This window comes from Euleptes europaea, chromosome 6 (genome assembly GCF_029931775.1).
Source record: "Euleptes europaea isolate rEulEur1 chromosome 6, rEulEur1.hap1, whole genome shotgun sequence".
Taxonomy (NCBI): Eukaryota; Metazoa; Chordata; class Lepidosauria; order Squamata; family Sphaerodactylidae; genus Euleptes; species Euleptes europaea.
The window spans coordinates 41,828,841-41,850,382 of NC_079317.1; the positions used below are offsets into that span (position 1 = coordinate 41,828,841).

The 21,542-nt window shown below is 39.7% G+C and overlaps 1 protein-coding gene across 1 annotated transcript; it reads right to left on the reverse strand.

The window, feature by feature from the left end:
- Nucleotides 1-5,308: 5,308 nt before the first annotated feature.
- G2E3 (G2/M-phase specific E3 ubiquitin protein ligase) lies at nt 5,309-21,117 on the reverse strand. The gene is made up of 16 exons (XM_056851549.1): nt 21,101-21,117; nt 19,785-19,840; nt 18,152-18,249; nt 16,865-16,966; nt 16,407-16,531; nt 15,386-15,548; nt 14,784-14,890; nt 14,003-14,119; nt 12,864-12,988; nt 12,634-12,766; nt 11,253-11,381; nt 10,318-10,628; nt 7,191-7,372; nt 6,778-6,950; nt 5,868-6,067; nt 5,309-5,719 (listed from the first exon to the last, which is right to left on the reverse strand). Exons 2-16 carry the CDS (start codon nt 19,819-19,821, stop codon nt 5,460-5,462), a joined length of 2,262 nt encoding a protein of 753 aa, XP_056707527.1. The 5' UTR covers nt 19,822-19,840; nt 21,101-21,117; the 3' UTR covers nt 5,309-5,459.
- Nucleotides 21,118-21,542: the final 425 nt, after the last annotated feature.

Here is a 21,542-nt window from a genome sequence, read left to right on the forward strand (position 1 = left end):
AAAAAATTGCCAACCATCATAATGCTTTGCAAGCTTAAGGCCTTGACCATGAAATTAGCGAGTAACACAATAATCAATTTACCAATGAAGCATAGAAAATGTTTACCATTGAGTCTCTTCTGTAATCACAGGCCATCAGAATGAATCTCTTATGAGAAGCAAATTAATCTCACATATGGAATTTAATAAACAAAATGAAAGAGTCTTACATAAAGAAGCCCAACAGTAAATTAATATACTTTTATACTTGAAATGTTTTCACTGAAAGCAGGGTCCACATGTTTTGGCTTGCTTTTATATCTGCAAGAACTCTGCTCATCTCCAGTTTGTCTCCAATGTTACTCTGAGCTTTGTAGGCATGGGGGATGACATCACAGGAACAATACCCCATCCCACTAACTAGCTTCAAATTTAGAACAGAAGTTCACCATGACATCAAAACAGAATAATCCCCAGACTTCCTCTTAAGCTTCAGTCTGGTATAAGAAATCGTCCCTAAGTCAAATGCAATCATGTAGATGTTTCCCAGCCTCCTTCCCAACTCTAGGGCTGGAGCTTGTCATACTTGCCAGAGATGAACAGACTCAACAGCAAGAGCATTTCACAAGTTCACAAGGAGGGAAGAGACCACAAGGGCCATCCAGTCCAACCCTCTGCCATGCAGGATCCCACAATCAAAGCACTCCCAACAGATGGCCATTCAGCCTCTGCTTAAAGACCTCCAAAGATGGGGAGGTCCACCACCCTCCGAGACAGCGCATTCCACTGTCGAACAGCCCTCACAGTCAGAAAGTAACTCTTACTCTACAGGTTAAATGGTGACAAAGCAATAAGTGCTTAATAAAACAAAAGGAAACAATGTTTTGAGGTACCTAATTTTAAAGACATGTACGGGTAAACTTGATATACGGTAACCTAAAATCTTTGAGGAACATTCCCTTCTGCTCTCTGGAATTACTGGTATAGCCTACTTATTTGTTAATTTTAGATTAAGTCTGTGATCACTTCAATAGCAAGAGTTGTCTCTGTATTGTAGTATAAACAGTTCCCTGGTTTCTGCTCTCCCCACGTCAGCACACGCACACAGGTACTCAATGCAGCAGGCCAGTACAAGGAAGGGAAGCATGTTGTGACAAAGAGTTAATCTTTGAGTGACGCTCAGTGGGGGAAAAAACTGGCAGGGAGTGGGTGGAGCTAAGGAGCTTACTCTCTTTTCTGGAAAAAAAGAGGGAGTCTGTTTTTGGTAACCTGCATGTTCAACAGCTGTGTTTGACTCTGGGAATCTGAGCGTTCAGATTTGCCTAAACGGCTGTGAAACAACTGTTGTGTAGTGACAGGCAGAGATTGGGAGGAAAGGGTCCCTTTCTCAGGTCACTGAAAGGGAATAGGCTCTGGGAAGGAGATATTCCAGATATGGGGTTTTGTTAAGGGATTACTGCCACAAAAGTGGGGTAGATCTATAGAGAGAACTGGAAGAGAGATTTGAGGAACAATCTCCATACTTCTTTGTTCTCTGGGGGAGAGAGATTGTATAATCTCCATACTTCCCTGTTAGCTGGGCAGCAGAGTATGAATACGAACATCTATAGGAAATTCGGTGAACTGAATCTAGGAACTTAAGAATTGTAATTCTGTACTAAGCCATCTAAGATCTATGTCTTCTCTGTAGTAAAACTTATAAACTAGCTCTGGTTCGATGCCTTTTTCCCTCCACGTCTATCCCTTGTACAGTGTTTAATAAATCTGTTACTTGGTTGTTAACTTGAAAAAGCCTCTGGTGTCTCATTTCTACTGAGGTAAAATAAGTAAAGGGACTAAGGAGAAAAATTAAAACTCCAATTGAACATTTTGGAAAGCAGTCTCTCGTTCGGTACGCACGAATCGTGATACGTGTAATGTCTTGGTTCCTTTATCCCTACTCAGCCTTTCCCTGTCCACTCAACCACAAAACATGTTCTTATGGCTAGGGAGGGTGGTGGTGGTAAAAAGTAGGATCCATTATGCCCTTAGGGGATCCCTCACAATAGGTTTACAATAAAGGTGTTATTTATTTTTAAGGCTATTCTATAAGAAAATCATGAAGTTCAAATGCCTATCATCTCACTGTAAATATTTATTCTGTAATCCATCTTGAAGCTCAGCAAGAAAGGCAGACTAAATTAAAATATAAACCACTATATTTTGATAAGAATACCTGAATTTCTTCTGTAAAATACCCCAGGCTTCTAGGAATGCTTAAATTTTATGCTACATCTCATTGCACTGTGGCCATAATCCAACACAGTCAAGGTCACCTAAACCAACTAAAATAAATGGCCAATTTCTTCTTTAGAAAAGCTGATTTAAAAGTAACTGCATGGACATACCTGTTCTGTTCAGTAAAGTCAGAAGCCTTCCTCCATCTTAAGTGACCCTTTTGTTGGCATCCCTACATGACTTTGATGCAATTTAGCATATTCTGCTTGCCAACTGGATGGAGTGAGGAGGGATTGAATCAAATCCATAGTGAGTCTTTTTAAGTGCATCCATATTCTATTGAATAGCAGTTGTCCCTCCCCCCACACATTGTCTTGAAAGGTTCCAAACTTCGAGGGGGGGTAAGGAAAGGGGAAGCAGAAAAGCCCCCTTGTAGTAGCAGACGCAGCCTCACATTATTTTGTATCCAAACCACTGACTTAGGTATTTTATATTATGGGACACCTCTTGTGATTCCTTCAGTGCATGCAGCACAGATCTTTATATTTCTTCACCCCCAGCAATCCTTTATGACCCTGGAACTGTTGTTTTGGAACTTGGCTATGGGACTTGTGTGGACTAATATTTATAAAATGTATACCCCCGCCTTTCTGCCCTCATAAGGGCCACAAAGGCAGCTAACAAATTGTTTTTAAGATGTGATTTTAATTATGTATGTTTCTAAGCCAACAAAAGCACACCGAGACCATTAAAACCAAACCTATAATACATGTACAAAAGCATTAAAAACAACAATTAAAACAATTGGGCAGGAAGGAGGCATCACAGAGGTAATGTCAAGTAAACTAAAAAAGAAGTGAAAATAATAAAGAAGATGCAGCAGAAGGGGAATAGACCCAATCTCCTTGGGGAGAGGTTCCAGAGTTTTGGTGCTGTGACTGAGAAGTCCCTCTCCTTGGTTGCCACCCACCTAATCTCAGAAGGCAAGGGCATCTGAATCAAATGTTTCTGAAGATGCTTGTAGTGGTCAGGGAGGGTTATAAGAGAAGCCAGTCCTTTGGATAAATTGGTCCCAAACCATATAGAGCTTTAAGCATCAGCATTTTGAATTGCGCCAGAAACAGACTGGAAGCCAGTGTAGATGGCACCAACTGATATGTGAACACTTTTCAAGGGCAACCCCATTGCAGTAATAACCAGGGCATGCACCACAGTGACCAGATCTTTTCTGCCTAGGAAAGTCCACAGCTGGCTAACCAGTTTAAATTGGTAAAAGTAACTCCTGGCCACAGCTTATCCAGCAGCAGGCCTAGGTGCAAGAACACCCCCTGACTACAGACCTGTTCCTTCAACGGGAGTGCAATCTCATCCAAAATGGGAGACACCTCAAATCCCAGACCTTCCACTCCCCAGTAGTGCTTCCATCTTGTCAGGATTAATAGCAGCCATGTACACAGGTGGGGGCTGCAGGGAGGAAGGGAGGCAATCTTGCCCCCTTTTCTCACCTTAGTGCCGCATCCTGACTAAGGTGTCCGTTAGTTCACTTGGGTCCTATAACCCTAGGAGTAACTTTTCCCAGGGTTGGAGGGTACTGCTGGAGAGAGAGAACATGGCAAAGAAATTTATCCACTAGCACATTCTGTTGCTGGATGCAACACATTCTGTTGCTGGATGCAACACATGGATGCAACACATTACCTGAGATATAGTAGGCTAAAGTTTAATATTGCATAAGGCATATCTACAAATGCAGATAAATTACTCTCCTAGATAAAAAGAATTTTAATGAAATCTGAAGTGCACAAATTTACAAGTTTGATTATATAATGACTCTTTAAACTGGATAAACTGTCAGAAATAGCAAGGCTGACATATCAGTATCTGAAATGACAAGATTTAGATTTTGGGCAACTAAATGGAAAGTCCCTGACTGATGTAATTCAGGAAACCAGCCTGAGCCAGTTTAGACCAAAGCTGATGCAAGGTCCAGCAAGAGGTGCAGTGACTCAGCATTGACCTGATTGGTGGCTGGTAGGAAGGAAATGTATATATGTGAATATCCCTGTAACTAAGGTGTGGGAGATATTAGTGGATGGAAGCAGTGTTGGTGATTGCTGTAAATCTGAACACTGTAAATAAATCAAGCACTGTTTTATGTAGCAAGGATCGTCTGGTGGTTTTTCCTGGGACTCTGACTAATCCGCTAGCTCCCACGACACAGACAGGTGCAAAGTTAAAGCTAATGTTTCTGTGCCTTGTGTCTATAATTACTGGAAGTAGGATATTTTTCCCATTATGGCTAAAATGGAATATGTTTTAGTATATTTTATGCACAGTTTGGACTGGAACCTGGACATTTCTGATACTGTACCTTTTCTGAACTTAAACCCTTTATACAACATTATATTTTCCTAACCTATTTTAACACATTACCATTAGTATATCAGAAGGAAAAGCTTTGGAATGACTGTATAACGGAAATATATAGCTGGTATATGGCACCATAGCTACATAAGACATTGTAAAATGCTCTTGTTCCTTTTAAAAAACACTTCATAAAAATAAAATGAGGTAATGTGTTTAGCTTCCACATAAAACAAACTATTAGAAATACTCATGTGGCTTTTCATTTGGAAAAATGAAAGCATACCACATCAGCAATTCAATGTCACAAAAAAGTGACCTTATAGATATTAAGGTTTACAAATAAACTAAAGAGGGATTCCTGAATAAAGTTGTCAGCAGTTCTGGTTTCTAATTGTTTGTAATATAAATGAACAATACTTAATCCAGCAGATGCTCAGGGGATGACAAGCCATGGTAGAGCATCTACTTGGCATGCATAAGGTCCCAGGTTCAATCCCTGGCATATCCAGGATCAGGACATGCGAAAGATCTCTGCTTCAGACCCAGGAGAGTCACTGCCAGTCAGAGTAGACAATACTGACTTTGGTAGACTAAAGGTCTGACACAGTACAAGACAGCTTTATGTGTTCAGATAATTACTTTATGAAGTGATCATCCGTTGGTTTATGTTAAAAAATAGTAGGCTAAGAATGAGATTTCCAAGGTTGTTTTTTTTTAAAAAAATACAAATCATGCAAAGCAGTGTTTTAAAAGCTTTGTTTGCTCACCACTTTGAAACCAAGTTCAAAATGCAAAGAATGAAATCAATCCATTTCCATGGTCAAGTTGTAAACTTGCGAAGTATGAATAAATGCAAGTTATCCAGAAGCAGCTGGCAATTGTCTTGCGTCCTTCCATCACTCAATTTTCAACATCGACTGCAGACTTACTGATTCTAATCTTAAAGTACTTCTGAGGGTGAAATCCATGATTCTTTTGAACTTCTCATAAGACCTTGTTATTGGAAGCTCTAAACAGTTAAGATGTCTGTTTCCAACAGAGTATTTTACATTCTTGAACTTAACTGTGGGCTCAGGTTCAAACCCAATGGCTGGAATACTGCAGGTGCCAGTTGCAAACAACAATATGTCTTCCAGAGTTACTGCTGATTCACCATCTAGACCAAAAAGAGTCAGAAATTGTTTAATAGCTGCACATAGTGTTTTACAAAAATTCTACATTGCTTTAAATAAAATTCAAACACGTGTACATGCCCCCAAGACCACCTGAGCTAGGGGAATTACACTCCCCTTAAAGTCCCTTACCTTCTGTCTCTTGTAAATAACCCATCCAGAATTCAAGACTTCTGGCTTTGAAGGGGCCTGATAAACAATGGATTGTAAAGAGGTCACCAAGAAGTTTTGCTGACAGTTTCTCAGGTTTGTGACACAATATGCTACAGAATGCATCAGGATTCATCTGCATTTTTTCCCAAACACCAAGAGTTCTCAAACCTTGTTTAAAACTAGAGGAGGGGAGAGAGGGAAGAGAGGAGACAAACAGAAAACATGAACAAACAGTACTATGGATTTTTGAAATAAGTAAAACAGTTTCCTCAGATTGTCAGGTTAATCTGTTTTCATACTATAAAGACAACTTTAAAATTTCTAGTAAAACTAGAATTCACTGCTTTTGCCTGCATTCTGCTTGTACGACTATTTTTCATATATTAAAGGATCAAGGAAGAACATTCCCTCTGGGTCAGATACCAATTTCTGTTATGAATCAATTATTTCTCAAAGTAACTGAACTTACCGGGAAGTACTCTTAGAACACAATTGGAGAACCCTTCCTTTGGGCCACCTCTTCTGGACGGTTGAAATGATCTCCGCCAAGGTTACATTTAATGGCATATTCAACATTATATTTATTCAAAACAGTCTCAGCTATCCCTCAAATCTTTTGAGATTACTTGTGATATATTGTTTCACTTATGAGTTGTAACTAATTTTTAAAATATTTTTCTTTTATTAATAAATTGAAAAGGGGAAAGCAATCAACAGAACAATGAATTCATAAAACATGGGACAGACTATATAAACCTTGAAATTATACATGCAGAAAGTTAGTTACATAAATGTCAATTAATAGTGATGAAATTGTTCTAGACTACAAATTGAAAAAGGTGCATTTATTATTTAGACATAGCTACTTGGGTTCTATGTATAAACAAACCTTTCAAAAGGGGCAAGTGTTCTCTTGATGACATGGTAATCCAGTATCTCATCCACCAACATATCCTTATCACACAGAGCTGTTATATGTTTCAAACATCCAACAGTGCTGAGATATTCATTACAATCACTTATTGCCGATTCTAAATCATTCACACTCATTGCAGATTTTATCTAATAGTAAAAAATAAAACATTAACTAGTTAATTTATTGAATGAACCAGCACATCCATTTCAAACTGATGGATATATAAGCTCCTGCTAGTTTTTGTATTTTACTCATGTTATACCTGGTCATATTTGGCTGACCTACAGGTCTTTACACAACGTTATTATCAGTATATCCTTGGGTGGAACACAACAACATTACTCAGCTTTTCTTCGAAACAAAAATGTTAATCAACAACAGCTTACCTTCATTATTGTCTGCAAAACATCCACATCAGCAACATCTTCCACTGTTGGTTTCACATTCTCCACGCCATAAACAAGGCAATTAAACAAGGTTTTAGAGAAGAAACTAGGAGATGGGCCTCCATGAACCAGAGAAACAGCGATCATTCTTCCAGCTTCATAGTACAAGCCATCTTTAAGAGCTGCAAGGACAAATGATGTAGCAAAAACTATTGTGTTGACCAACTACAAAAGTGACTAAAACATACAAGTAGCCCTGCTGAACCAGACCAAGCCATTAAGCCTAGCATACCTCCAGTCAGCTGCTTTTAAAAAGTCCACAAATAGGACATGAAGGTAACAGCTTTCTTGCTACCCTCCCCCAGCACAGGGGGTATTCAAAGGAACGTTGCCGCTCAACATAGAAGTTATAATTTCCCCACCATGGTCAGTTATAGATTGAGGACAGGGTCCATCTTCTCTCTTCCTAAAGCAGGTGTCTCCAACAGGTACCATGTGAACCACTGGGAGCTCATGAGCTGCCAGTAGCTTGCTCGCTGCTACAAAAGTAACTTATCCATCCACTAGAAGATTCAGTCAAAAATCATGAAAAAATCTGTTCTTGACTTTTTTAAAAAATATGTTATTTTCCTCTGTGCTGATTAGCTGATAGAAGCATTTCTGGTGCTCTTCCTAATCCATGTTCTATTCCTAGGAGAGACCAAACTTGGTGTCATGCTGGGGGAGGGGGAAAGGCTTGGGATATTTTCATTACTCAGCTCTTATTAAAGAAAAAGTTGGCAATCCTTTTGTCTTAAAGCCCTGTGAGTTGTGGCCACATCTTGGAGCAATGAATTACCAAAGAAGCTAGCCCCTTCAGGTTCCATTTTGTACTGGAGGACTTAGGGATGTGCAATTAAAAAACCCCAGGACAATTAGGATCTGAGTATACTGGAGCCAAAAAAATTTGGGATTCCTGAAAACTCCTGAATTTCCATACTGGTATGTTTTTTTTTTAAATGGGAATCTGAAAAAAATTGGCCCCATTACAGCCTTTGGAAAATCTTTCCGGGGCTTGGGGGGGTGGGCTGTTTTAAGGTAGATGAACCAAATTTTCAGCATAGCTGCTGGTGACTTTATGGGCCCCCAAAGAGGGTGCCCTTCATTGAAAACAATGGAGGAAAAATTGGGCCTCTAGGGTCAGAAGCAAAATGCCTTTGAACATCAGATAATAGGGACTAATCAGCAGGTTAAAGCCTTTTATGATAGCTTTTCAGCCCAGAGCCAAGTAGTGTAATAGACAGATTGGTGGACTCAGACCATGGGTGCTGGGGTTCAAATTCCTGCCCAGTCATGTAGCTTGCTAAGCAGTGTTAGTTAAGTCACTCCATTTCTCAGCCCAACTGATCTCTCAAGGATGCTGCGCAGATAAAATAGAATAACCTTATGTGCACAGTCCTGAATTCTTTGGAAGAAAAGTGGAATATAAATGGTAGAAGCAGTTTTCCCCCACGTACAATAAAAGCTTTCTTATCGGGCACTTGATCATCCAGAATGCTGTTAACTGGCACTGCCCAGAAGGCAAGCACCTCCCCTTCAGCCACCATACTTCAGGCATGCACTTGCTAGTTTGATGCCTGTGGCTGTTGTTAGGCTTCTATGACCCACAGCAGAGAAAATCCCTTGCCATGGAGAGACAAGGCCTATTGTCAGCTCTGCTCCCACTGTAAGCATCCCACAAACAGACCTCCAGGCAGTTCCTCTGAGAAGGCTGATTTATTAGGTTAAATACAGTGAATACAGAAATTGGCTTGAAAGCGATTCGAGGGCTCTATTGAAGGGAAAGGTCTACAGATACAAGATATATAACAGTGATGGCAGACCTTTTAGATACCGAGTGCCCAAACTGCAACCCAAAACTGGGAGACACTTTCCCAGTTTCCTTTCTCAGGCCGGCGCCTGACACTCTGCCCCCACCCTCAAGAGCTCCCTCCCCGCACGTCGGAAGGGGCGGGTCTGTCTGGATATGCGGCATGGAATTGTTGGGTGAGTCAGAGGGCGGATACATGGCTCTGAGCCACCCATTCGTCGTAGGCCGGACCAAAGTGTTTCCAACGAACTAGGTATTGCAACCCCACCCCACCCCGGTGAATGCGGGAGTCGAGAATTTTGGATATCTCAAAGTGCTCTTCCCCCCCCCCCCCCACTTCTTTGGTTGACACCAAACTGGGAATAACTTGCAGAGAGAAGAGCTTACATTGAGCTGTACCTTGGATTGTGGTTACTGCCATTTGGAGTAATCAAAAGGCAGGCTGCCTGGACAAAGACTCCAAGATAATGGAAGGCTTTTAGAATGCTGTACATTTTTAGCTTCAAGAGCATGCTTTAGAAGAATAACAACTATGGCATGTATACTGTTGATTGCTTGTTTGTACCTTTGCTCTGTATTCCTTACTCAATCCATTTTTTGTGTGCTGAGTATGCATGTGGTTTTTCCCTCCCCCCTTTGAATAGATTCTTTACTATTTTAGATGCTAGTAGTTATTCTCTGTACCGTTTAGACCTCCACCATTAAAATATGGTATTGAAAATGGGCGCTGGGGAAGGGAGGCTGTTGGTTGCTGGATCCCGATTTCCCAGGAGTGCACAAGTGTGGCAAGCTGTCCCCCGGTAAGCAGTTGTTGGGTAGCTGGAAACTAGTGGGCCCTAGGTGGAGCCTTTCATCAGCAGCATTGAAAGGATGCTGGGAGTACTGGCCCTCTCAGCAGGTAACTGAAAAACTGACCAGTTGATAGTGTACTGAAGGAGAAGTGTGAGATAACCCCCCAAATCAATTGTGACAGGAGAGCAGTGTGTCACTGGGCAGAGCTGGGATGGCTGCTGGTGCCTAGATGCCTCAGAGAATCACAATGGATTGGGGCTCACAGGTCAGCAGGGCCATTCCACCACATATCATTAAAACGTAGCAGATTAAAAACAAATAAATACCTCCCTGTCTCACTCTAAAAGATGTTTGCTGTTTATACTCCATGAAATGCCCTGCCTGGCAAACAAGAAAGCAGTGCCTCCTGAAGATCTCTAACAAAACCTGTATTATACTATTATTTTTATTTCAAGTATATAGTTAAAATTTTAAAGATTGGGTTACCTTGAGAATCAAAAGATAAGTTCTTCGAAGAACCGCCTTCAAAGAGTGACGAGTTCTGAAGGTGGAGCATCAGTGACTGGAAAAAATCTTCCTTTGATGAATGGCAGATATTCACCTCAACTTTACCTTCGCAGTTTATGTAATTTACTTCGATAGTATTGGCAGGATTGAAGTTTCGCTTTCGAAAACTCTTTAAGGTGCTATCCCAGATATTTTGCTTACTAATATTTAATGTGATTGGTTTGGTACTAATCTGTGGTCTTAATTCCCTTAGAAGAGTGCAGGCTTCGTTTTTTTGCATTCCAAGTTGCCTAAAACAATATAAATTTAGTTCTTTGATTAGCGCAGCCACTACTTTGACACATGAAGCAAGTGTTCCAAATCCGAATACTCATTTCCGTATCCCCTGTGGATATATGAACATTTAAATAAATCTGTGTTCAGGATGTACCCATCAGCTCAGTGAAATTTTACATCTCTTGTTAAGCCAAATAAACTTGCAGTTTATGTATTAAGTATGTATTATGTATAGTAACTCAACAATCACAGTTATCCCACCACCCAAAAAAAATGCTGATGGAAACCGTAAGTCTATGGTTTGTCAAAAGTATTTAGTCCCACGAGATATTAGAAATCAAGAAAATATGTGCCACCATAAAAACTATGACTGGGGATCCATAGAATAAAGGAATTAAGTTGTGAACCCAATGGCGCTCCTTTCCCCTCTTGCAGAATGAAACACTGCTTTAGAACTATGGTAAATATGCTCAAGAGCAGTCTGTGATAAAATACGTGGCCAAGTGTTCAAAGAGAAAAAATATATACTGAGCTAATGCAAGCTCAAGCAGCTTTTTAGGTCCCTACCATTTCCACCATTAAACCCAATTACTCATAAAAAATTATAATGCTTCACTGTCTGCTTGATAGTTACTTACATTTTTCTTATTGACAGATTCCTCACTGAAGGACTGACCAAAGAAGTTGGGGACATCAATATGTTAGAAGAGGGAAGATCCAGTGGAGAACAATGAGTCAAACCACTGTGGCACATCTTCTTTGGAGACCTGAATGGAAGGAAAGTTAAGACATTTCTACATATGAACTTCATAATTTAAAACTGAAGACAACACTAGGGATTGTCTTTCAACAACAAAAAAGGTAACTGCAAACATACATGTACAAACTGTAATACATCGGTCCCAAAAGCACAGGGCTGGATCCCAATACTTCTTTCTCCTACAGCCAGAGTGACTTCTCCTCAAGCTGAAACCAGTTAAGTCCCAAGGTCCAGACAGTGTATACTCATTGATTCTTAAGGATTTTCAGTGTGGAACTGTTGATCTACTAACTAGCATTATGTACTAGTTGCCCCCCAGCAAAACTGGCTCTCAACAGCACAAGACAGGCTAATGGAGAAGGAGGCTCCAAAGGATGACATCAGCTGTCAAAAGTCCAGCATTACCCAGAGGCATTATGCTGGCTGGCGTCTGATGGGCATACACCCAAAGATGCAGGGGTATAATGACTGAGGTGGAGGAGCTTACCCTATGGGACAGCATTCTAGGTAATTAAGTGCCAGATAACAAGCTTCTAAAAATGTGAACTTATGTTAAGATTAATGGATTTTGGTTACACATCACATGCCAATATATTTTGCTTTCTTATGCTAATATATTAATAGGCCACAATCCAAAGACAATTTTCTACACTAAGCAAAGATAAGCTCTGTTTTTCTTTTACAGTGTACTTCTTGCTGCTTCTGATGTTCCCAAGTGTGGGAGCAGCTTGCTAGGCATGTAGAGATGCTTTACACAGTAACAGGTAGAAATGCAGCCATTAGAGTTATATTTATTAAAAGATTTCTCTCATCTCTCCTTTATTCAAGGTGGCAAATAACCAATTTTTTTAAAAAAAATCCAACCTCCACAATTGCAGCAAACACAAGAACACACACAGACACAATTTTAAAAATCCAGGCACAATTTTGAAAGACAGCCCAGCTAACAGCAAAAAAAAATCTTAATGCTTTTTCAAAGAGTTTCTCAGGCATCATCTTGAAAATTCTTTTGGAAAGAAAGGTGGATGCAAGCTTTCCAAATCTCCCAAATCTTTCCAATTCCATTCCAAAGAATCGGAACCACAGCTGAAAGTAGACTCTAGATCTAGTTGAGAAGGTTCACATTTAGTAATCAGGCTTAACTGGATGTAGTCAATGGATGATCCCCAAACAAGTTTCAAACAATTGTATTTCTAGAAAGCCAACTACCGTTTGCCTGTATGTTTTCTGGCAGTTACAAGATAAGAAAAATTACATGCCTGACTAGGAAGCCAAGATGGGACCCAGGAGACTGTCTTGGGTATTTGGGCGATGGATCTTCAAGCAAGTTGTCCCCAATGTCTGTTTTTTCTGACACAGTCAAGGAACGTTTTCGCCACTTCTGGCAGTTACCTGCACAATGAAATGAAAGCCTCATGTTATTTTTCCTGCCATCTTCTTAAATGTTTAAATTAACCCAAGTATAGGGGGACAATATAATATTTCATACCCTCTGATGCAGCAAGGATGCTTCTACATTCCATGCATTCCCAGTTTTGCTCCCATGTTAATGAAGAACATGCCAAATGGGTTCCGCTAGAACCACAACACTGACAGCGTTTTATTTCCCATTTGCTGAAAGAAAATAAATTGAAATTAAGAGTTAACCAAAGCAAAATAAACTCAGTAACTCTCTAACCGTACAAAGCTGATTAGACATTAGTCCATTGTAGTTTACATTCTCTTTTTGCAAATGTGAGGGTTTTTTCCCCCACACAGAGTATTTGCAAGGAAAACTCACAAAAAGTAAACATAAATTGAAGTCCATTAACGGGAGCTTGCCCTGACCTGGACAGTCTAGGCTAGCCCAGTTTTGCCAGATCTCAGAAGTTAAGCAGGGTCAGGCCTGGTTGGTATCTGGATGGGAAATGACCAAGAAAGTCTACTGTTGCTACGCAGAGGCAGGCAATGGCAAACCACCTCTGATAATCTCTTGCCTTGAAAGCTCAACAGGTTACCATAAGTCAGCTGAGACTTGATGGCAGAAAAAATAAGATCGAAGAAAAGGGGAGCTTGCCAATTTCTAGTTGCCACGTACAGTTTTATATAGTAAAATGGAAGTACAAAATGATGGGGGAGGGGTCCTCAGCAAGATTTGGGTCCAGACATGGTGGCGGGATGCATTACTGCTGTCCCCTCTCCTAACGGTCAGAGCAATGGCAGTTAGTAGCTAAATGGAGGAATGGTCTCAGCTGAAACTGAATCCAGGCATCATAAAAGGGTGCCTAGCTGCTGCCTGTCCTTCATTTTGTGACAAATAGAAAACAGTGGTCCACTATGCTACTGAAGCTCTGACTTAGTATACAACTGAGTTGTCTGGTCATCACTGTTGAACTGTGGACGCCATACAATACAAGGGCACATTTGAAAAACTAAAAGGTAAAGGTAGTCCCTTGTGCAAGCACTGGGTCATTACTGATCCCCAGGGTGACGTCACTTCACAATGTTTACCAGCAGACTATGTTTATGGGGTGGGGGTTGCCATTGCCTTCCTCAGCCATGTACACTTTACCCCCAGCAAGCTGGGCGCATCCAAAAACTACAAGTATATTAAACACTCTTATGTTCAAGAACTGCATATATTAATACCTGTCAGGCTCATTGTAGTCTCTTCCATTTTTACACATGCATATTCTGATATCACAGTGCTGGTAACACTGAAGAAGGTCCTGGTATGCATTCTCTTCCAGTTCCCAGGAGGCATCTCTAGAAAAGTTCAAACTGTTCAGAATGTTTTATGTCTCCAATCTGCCCATTCTTGCTTAAATAATCTGAGCAAATAGTACCATACAAATAGAAAGATCAGCTCTTGACAGTTTGCAATTCAGACCTCCTAGCTAATGCCTGGAATGGGCAGGTGCATTCGTAACCATGGCTAACACAAACCACCATTTGTAAATCCGGTGCCCATCTTGTGAATATCCACTTGCTCTACTCCAGAGGAGGATTCATTTCCCCTTTCTCCTGTTGACCATGGTTTTATATTACATCTGTGCGAACCATACATAGTTATTGCTATCCTTACCTGCCTGTTCTTACTGTTTAATTAATTATCTATAAAGAGAAAATGTTAGCCTTAAGTTTAAGAAGACTTAATCAGATCTATTTTCCTCAGTTTTAGAATGCATTTACATTTTGTGTTTATTTTGATGGGTGGAATCAACCCTGATTCACCATACTGGGCTCTGCATCTTCATCTCTCATCAACTGAGCTTCCATAAATATTTGTGCAGCACTTAAAATTTCACCTTGCCTTAATATTATATAAGATTTATATAAAGAAAAGCCAGTGGGTAAAAACTTAACAGTGCATTCATTTCAGATAATACTGTAGACATTTCAGAATGTTACTATTTTGAGAAGTACTTACTTTTCTGGAATATGGATACCCATTCTCAACATTTCATTCTGAAATTTCTCTTTATTGTTGCATACTGGGCACCTAAAGAAAAACACTCCTGCACTCAGAGCTTGACGCTGGATTAAAACAGAAACAACGATTAATATAGTAGTTATTTACTACAGAGAACGAAGAGTTACTGCACACTTTTGAAGATAGCTATAGCAGCTATATTGGTAATGATTTCTTCAATTATCAAGCTGCCAAAACTCGACAAGGACTGCTATATCCCTTCACCTATACACCTGAACACTACATCTGGACTTGTAAGACTTTCTAGGCAAGTAACTTCCCAATCAGCATCAGTTCACATTGTCAGTACTCATGGCCAATTAAGAAACACTGCTGTGCATAGACCACTGGTGAAAACACAGAGTTGTCTACAGTATTATTGATGGCACTGGATCATGAAGTTTTAGTTTGCTTCAATGGTAAATATTATAGAATCGATTGCCAAGTTTTTATTCTACTCCATTGTTTTACAGCATGTTTCCCTTTAGTATAAAAAGGGAATACTGCTATTATTGTAGTCCAAGCCAGATATAAAATCTGCAAACCACAAAGTGACTTACCTGCAAACAGTCTCTATGAAACCAGGCATTTTTACAGCATGGAGTTGTCAAAATGGTGTATGATGATGAATGTTCAACCAATTCCAAACATATTGTACACTGAGAACACGCTTTAGAGTCTGAGGGACATTTTTGAATGGGTCGATGTATCCAACAATATGACCTTAAATACAGAGCCAGAGTTCCATCTAGTCACATAATCTTTATAGCTATCACCATGCTAGAGTATGTAATTCATGTTAAAGAGCAACACTTTGTATAATTAGATTAATATTTGATGTAGACAAGATATTTTTCAGGAAGACTTCAAATCTACTGGTTATTGCATCTCAGGGTTTACTAACAAGGAGTTTTCTGGCATCCTAAAGACCAAGAAAATATTTTAGCATAAGTTTTCATGGGCCAGGGTCCATTTTGTTCAATGTCTAAAGCAATCTCTCTAGAGGGGTAGTAGCACAAGTGCAGAATACAAAAAATAAAATAAAAAATACAACATTTGGTTTAAGCATAGCCAGAAGGGTAAGAAATGCAACAGATAATGGCTGGTCTGTCATACAACCAAACAAATTTGCTGAAACTGACTAATCGTTGCCCTTCTGAAATGTACAGCTCTCCTAAGCTTCAATAATAAAATATGGATAGAATGTAACCTAGCCCTGACCTGGATAGCCCCAGGCTAGCCTGATCTCGTCAGATCTTAGAAGCTAAGCAGGGTCTGCCCTGGTTAGTATTTGGATGGGCAACCTCCAAGAAACACCAGAGTTGTGATGCAGAGGCAGGCAATGGCAAACTACCTCCAAATGTTTGTTGTCTTGAAAACCCTACAGGATCACCATAAGTCAGATGTGACTTGATGGCTCCAAAAAGAAAAGAAAAAGGAAAAAGAGAAAATTAACCTTAAAAGGTGGTACTTCATAGCCAGAAAACATCAACATGTGCAGTCAGATCCACAGCTTCTCTGTGAATTAATACTCTAATTCAGCCAATACAGAAGGTTAAAAAAAAAAAAAAAAAGACTTACGGAAAATTTTCCCTGAATTGGAAAATGCACTTTCTTTCTATTCCACAAGGGAAATGGTAGCTCCGTTTGCATTTGGATGCCACACAACCAATTGAAGCACCTTTTTTCTTGCAGATATTACACTTCTAAAAAGATAAGGGAGGGTGGGTTAGAAATTTGAAAAAAATATAAATGTTCATTCAAAATGCATTAGTTCCATGTAAATTACAAAACATCTCGACCCATTTCTGTTTTAAAAGAATGATAAATTTTTACGAAGACTGTTGCCCCAGAATTATAAACCCACATCCCTATTCAGAAGAACATTGCCTACAATGCTGTGGCAACATCACATCTTTATTGAGTAGGTGTGTGACAACATTTACCTTTTCTCATACTGCATTGGCATAACTACTGCTATGTACCTCAGACAGAGCATATTTTAAGCTGATCCAAACACCCCCAAGTTATATCCTTACCAGTCTTGCAGCTCGATTTATTTCCTTTTGGATGTCTTCAATTAAAAATCCATAGAAACCTTCTTCTTCTTCACCCTTCTGCCAAATCCCACTTGACATTAACTGTGACAAAAAGGAACAAATTACTGACATTGACACAGAGTGTACATTTCGAACATTATTATATAGAAACATATCATTGTGAGCTAATGGAGCATGCATATTACTCCCATTCTGCCATCATGCCACTGGCTGCCCATCAGTTACTGGGCTCAATGTAAAGCATTGGCTATCACATACAAAGCCTTTATGGCCTTGGACCCTCATATCTGCAAGACCACCTCTCCTCCTATGCTCGGCCACGACAGATTTTTCAAATCTAAGCAGGCCTTCTGCTGGTGCCAACCTGCAAATGGGCAAAATCAACAACTGCCTGTACATACATCTTCTCCATTGTGGCCCCCACCTTGTGGAATGGTCTGCCTGACAAGGTCAGGAAGGCTCTCACTCTCCTCAGTTTCTACAAACTATGCAAAACTGAATTATTCAAGAGGGATTTTCTAAGCAGGCAATAGGGTAGAACTGTACAAAATGATTCACAAAGTTACTTAGACAAATTATTAGGGACTGTCGTCTATACTACTGTGTAGGTTGCTGTAAGTTAGATCCTGATATGTAATTTTGCATCATTTAATGTGTCAAGTTAGTAATTATGTTTTGCTTCAGTTCTGTTTTTCAGATTTCCAGTTAGTTCTACGGCCCAAATCCTATTTCATTGTTTACTGAACAACCTATCCTGTTGATTGTATTGACTCACTCCATGTAATCTACCTTGGGTCCCAGTGAGAAAAGTAGACTATAAATAAATAAATTATCATCAAATCATTGCAAAGGCTGGCCTGCACTGACACCTAGTTGCCTCTTGTTGGTGCACTTTTGGTTCATGTCACATATGACTCTGTACCAAGTACAATGTGTGCGTACTTTAAATAAAGTATTCAATCATTGCAAAGGCTGGCCTGCAGCAACACCTAGCGGCCTCTTGGTGCGCTTTTGGTTTATGTCACATATGACTCTTTACCAAGTGCAATGTGTGCATACTTTTAAAGCATTTGAGATCAGACAACAAGCATAATCAAAGGGAGCCAACAAAGGAATACACAACTACTTGAAGTAGTGAAAAGTACTACTCTACCAGCATATAATCTAAAGGTTTCTATTGAGCTTTTCAGTTATTAGCTTTTCTGATCATTATTAGGATTTCTGATGACCACCTAGAATTTGGCAGGTTCAACAGGAACTACTTACTAGACAGTAATAATGAACAGAGAGATTGAATTCTTCATAAGTCCTTTTTTCCCCATATTTTTCAGGACAGTCATCAGTCCGTTGACAGAAGTCACAAGCTAAAACAGAAAAAAAACCCTCATTTAAAGCTATTTATAATTACTATGAAATATCACTTAAAAGACTTTCAGTAGCTGCAAATAAGCTATACCATTCTAATACAGTGCAACAAACTGCACACAATATTTTCAGCATGGATTTAATGCACTAGTGATATAATTCAGCTACAGCTATTTGTATAATCACAGAAAGTGTTGCAATTCAAAGATGATAGGGCACAGCTTCTGTCTTGTAGTGCAAAAGGAGAGATTGGACACACTATCCATGGGGACAGTAAAGTAGACCTTAAGCACTACCACTTAAGAGTTGTACTTCAAGGTTGTTCTGAGTAGAGATTCCCAACGTGGTGCCTATGGGCACCATGACGCCCACCAGCACCTTTTACAGTGCCAAAGCGTTTTTAGAAAGTAGATAGGGCCACATGGGGATTTTGTCCAATAAGGCTTCAGACTTATTGTGCAGAAAATGTTTTGGCAGCAGCTGCCAAAAGTAAGCTGTGGCTTTTGTGGCTGGCTCTACCTTCTATGGCAGCCGTTCTGTATCAGCCTTTTTGTGGCTGTGTCCACCACACTGTGTCAGAATCCAAAGGTGCCCACAGGCTCAAAAAGACTGGGGATCCCTGCATTGCAACAACAGAAACAAACCTGAAACAAAGGGGGTTACCGCATTATGTATTCCCAGCAATGTATTAAGAGTTTGAAAATGTTATAAAAAACATCACTTTAAAAGGGTTTTTGGATGCTATGGCTAAAAAATAGTTGGAAGACGTCTTCACAGCTAAAGGGGCCAAACAAAGTGCGAACAGTATTTTTTATAACATTTTCAAACTCTTAATACATCGCTGGGAATACATAATGCAGTAACCCCCAAAGTATTCTAAAACTCTGAAGCTTAGACTCGAGATTTCAGTTAGTGTTGTTCCAGTTTTTATAAACAAAACAATATTTCAGGGATAAATCAATCTATGGCAAGATGAGGAAGGAATATAGAGCACTGGTTGTTACAAATGCCACAGTCTCTTATTCTCCTGTTGCAATACCAGAATGTCAGGCATACTTGCACAAAAATGCTTTAGTGAAAAATACTGTAAATGAATATTCTTATACCTTATAGTGTTAGTACTTTGCACTTGTGACTTTGAGGAAAGGGCTATCATTGAGGAATTGGGGTATCAGCTGGACACCTGACAACATGCTCAGTATAATTTGTGCTCAACCAAGACAAGTAAGGAGAACAATAACATAATATACCAGGATGGATCACACCCTTTATATTATTACAGTTGTTTTAAAAATATGTCACTTAAATAATCACAATTTAAAATGAAACAAAGTGGGTTTACTTAAATGCATTCTTGCTTAGGAAAATAGCTAACATTAATTTGCAAGGGACATCATAGCCCTAGATGGCCACCACCAAGCAATGATTTAAAGACATTTTCCTTTAAGAAGTCTTATAAAGATGCTTTTCATATTCAAATAGGGCAGTTTAGCACATCTATAGCACTTAAGATACATGTTTAAAGACTACTTACGCAGGTTTTCATGATAGCCAATAATTTTCTCACTCATCTTAGTTTTCTCCTTCAAACTATTCTATACAGGGAAAATATAAATTAATTGTATTACACTAATGATTTGAGCCAAACATATTACTTAATATTCTTACAAACTAAAAACCCAAAGAAGGAAAATAGAGAATTACTATATTAACTGTTCACAGGCACGTCCTTCACATGCCAAATTAATAACAATGAATCCCCCCCATCCTAGAAGTTCATAAAAAGCAAATACATTATATTTTTGATGGTATAAAATTATCCAGAAGAAGCTCTTAATATCTTTGTTGTTAGCTATTTGGTCTCTGTGATTTGAAGGAGACTCTAGCCTTCTTTTTTCTTCCAGATAAATGAGGAGAACAAGAGGAGAAAAAAAAAAGAAGGAAGGAGGGGAAGGGGAAGGGAATGAGAGGGAAGTTGCTGCTGCTGCAGTTTGTCAGCTGGGCAAGCAGCCAGGCTTTGGGGCAATGAGTTCACAAACACTGTTGCTCTGAGGAAAACAGGTCATAAAGGCTGTTGCTCTGAGGCAATATAGCTGTCATCAGAACAATCCAGAAACGCATCAGAGATGCCACTTGTTTATACAAAGAATTCCTTCACATTTCCAGGATGTTATAGCGAATATTAGAGATACTTAACTTGATTATATCGTTATTAGGCAATTTGTACATAGTTTTTCTATGGCAACCTTGGATAGACACTAGGATTTTCTCTCATTGTTAGTTTGAAAACCACTGAAAACAACAGGTACTGGTAACCTATCTATTCTCAGTGTAAAACTAGATTAATGATTTAGAGCAGGGGTGGAGAACCTTTTTTCCGCCAAGGGCCATTTGGATATTTATAACATCATTCGGGGGCCATACAAAATTATCAACTTAAAAATTAGCTGACCAAGCCCAAAGCAGGCAGCTGCCCCTGATGACACCCCCCCAGTGTGGGCCCGAGTGGGAAAGGGTTAATACAGTTTATTGGGCGGTCCTAGCATCTCCAAAGCTAACAACTCTTCTGCAAGGGGGGGGGAAGGCTCCTTTTCTCAGCAAAACCTTGAATAGAGGCTGTTCCTGTTCGCGGGAGGGGACGGATCGCCAGTCTTAGATCCTTCTGAGCTAGAGATTTGCCAGGACCCACGAAGGGCCAGACCAAATGATTTCGAGGGCCTTAAACGGCCCCCGGGCCTGACGTTCCCCACCCCTGATTTAGAGTTTGCAAAGGATAAATATCAGTTTATCAGATAGTCACTTATTAACCTTTTATGCATAAATAGCCAGAGAGAAGCACAAAAAACTTACAGATCTCACAGTAGTTTTGCTTATATGAGCATACAAGTAAGAACTCCAGCGTGAACCACTTTGTTTGAGGTCACTCATCAGTGTTTCTCCATCTAAGTGACTAAGAGATTAGGAAAGCAGAAAGGTAGGTCTAAGAAACAAAATCCACTGTGCTTTGTAGGGAGTTGCATCATAAAATTAAATTATCTTATACCATCTCACCAATGCTATCCAGTTCAAAACTGATTTGGGGGAAATGATTAGTTGAAATACTAAGTGACAATCCCCACAGAACATAATCCAAGCAGAGCTGCCATTTAAATTTTGTATTAATTCATCTTGCCTCAGGCTACTCTGCTGTATTTGCTTTGCATTCAGATAAAATATTCCTATGCTTTTTATCTGGTTCTCAACTTTCCCCCTTATTTTTTCTCTCTCCCCCCTCTCACTTCTATCCTATTCA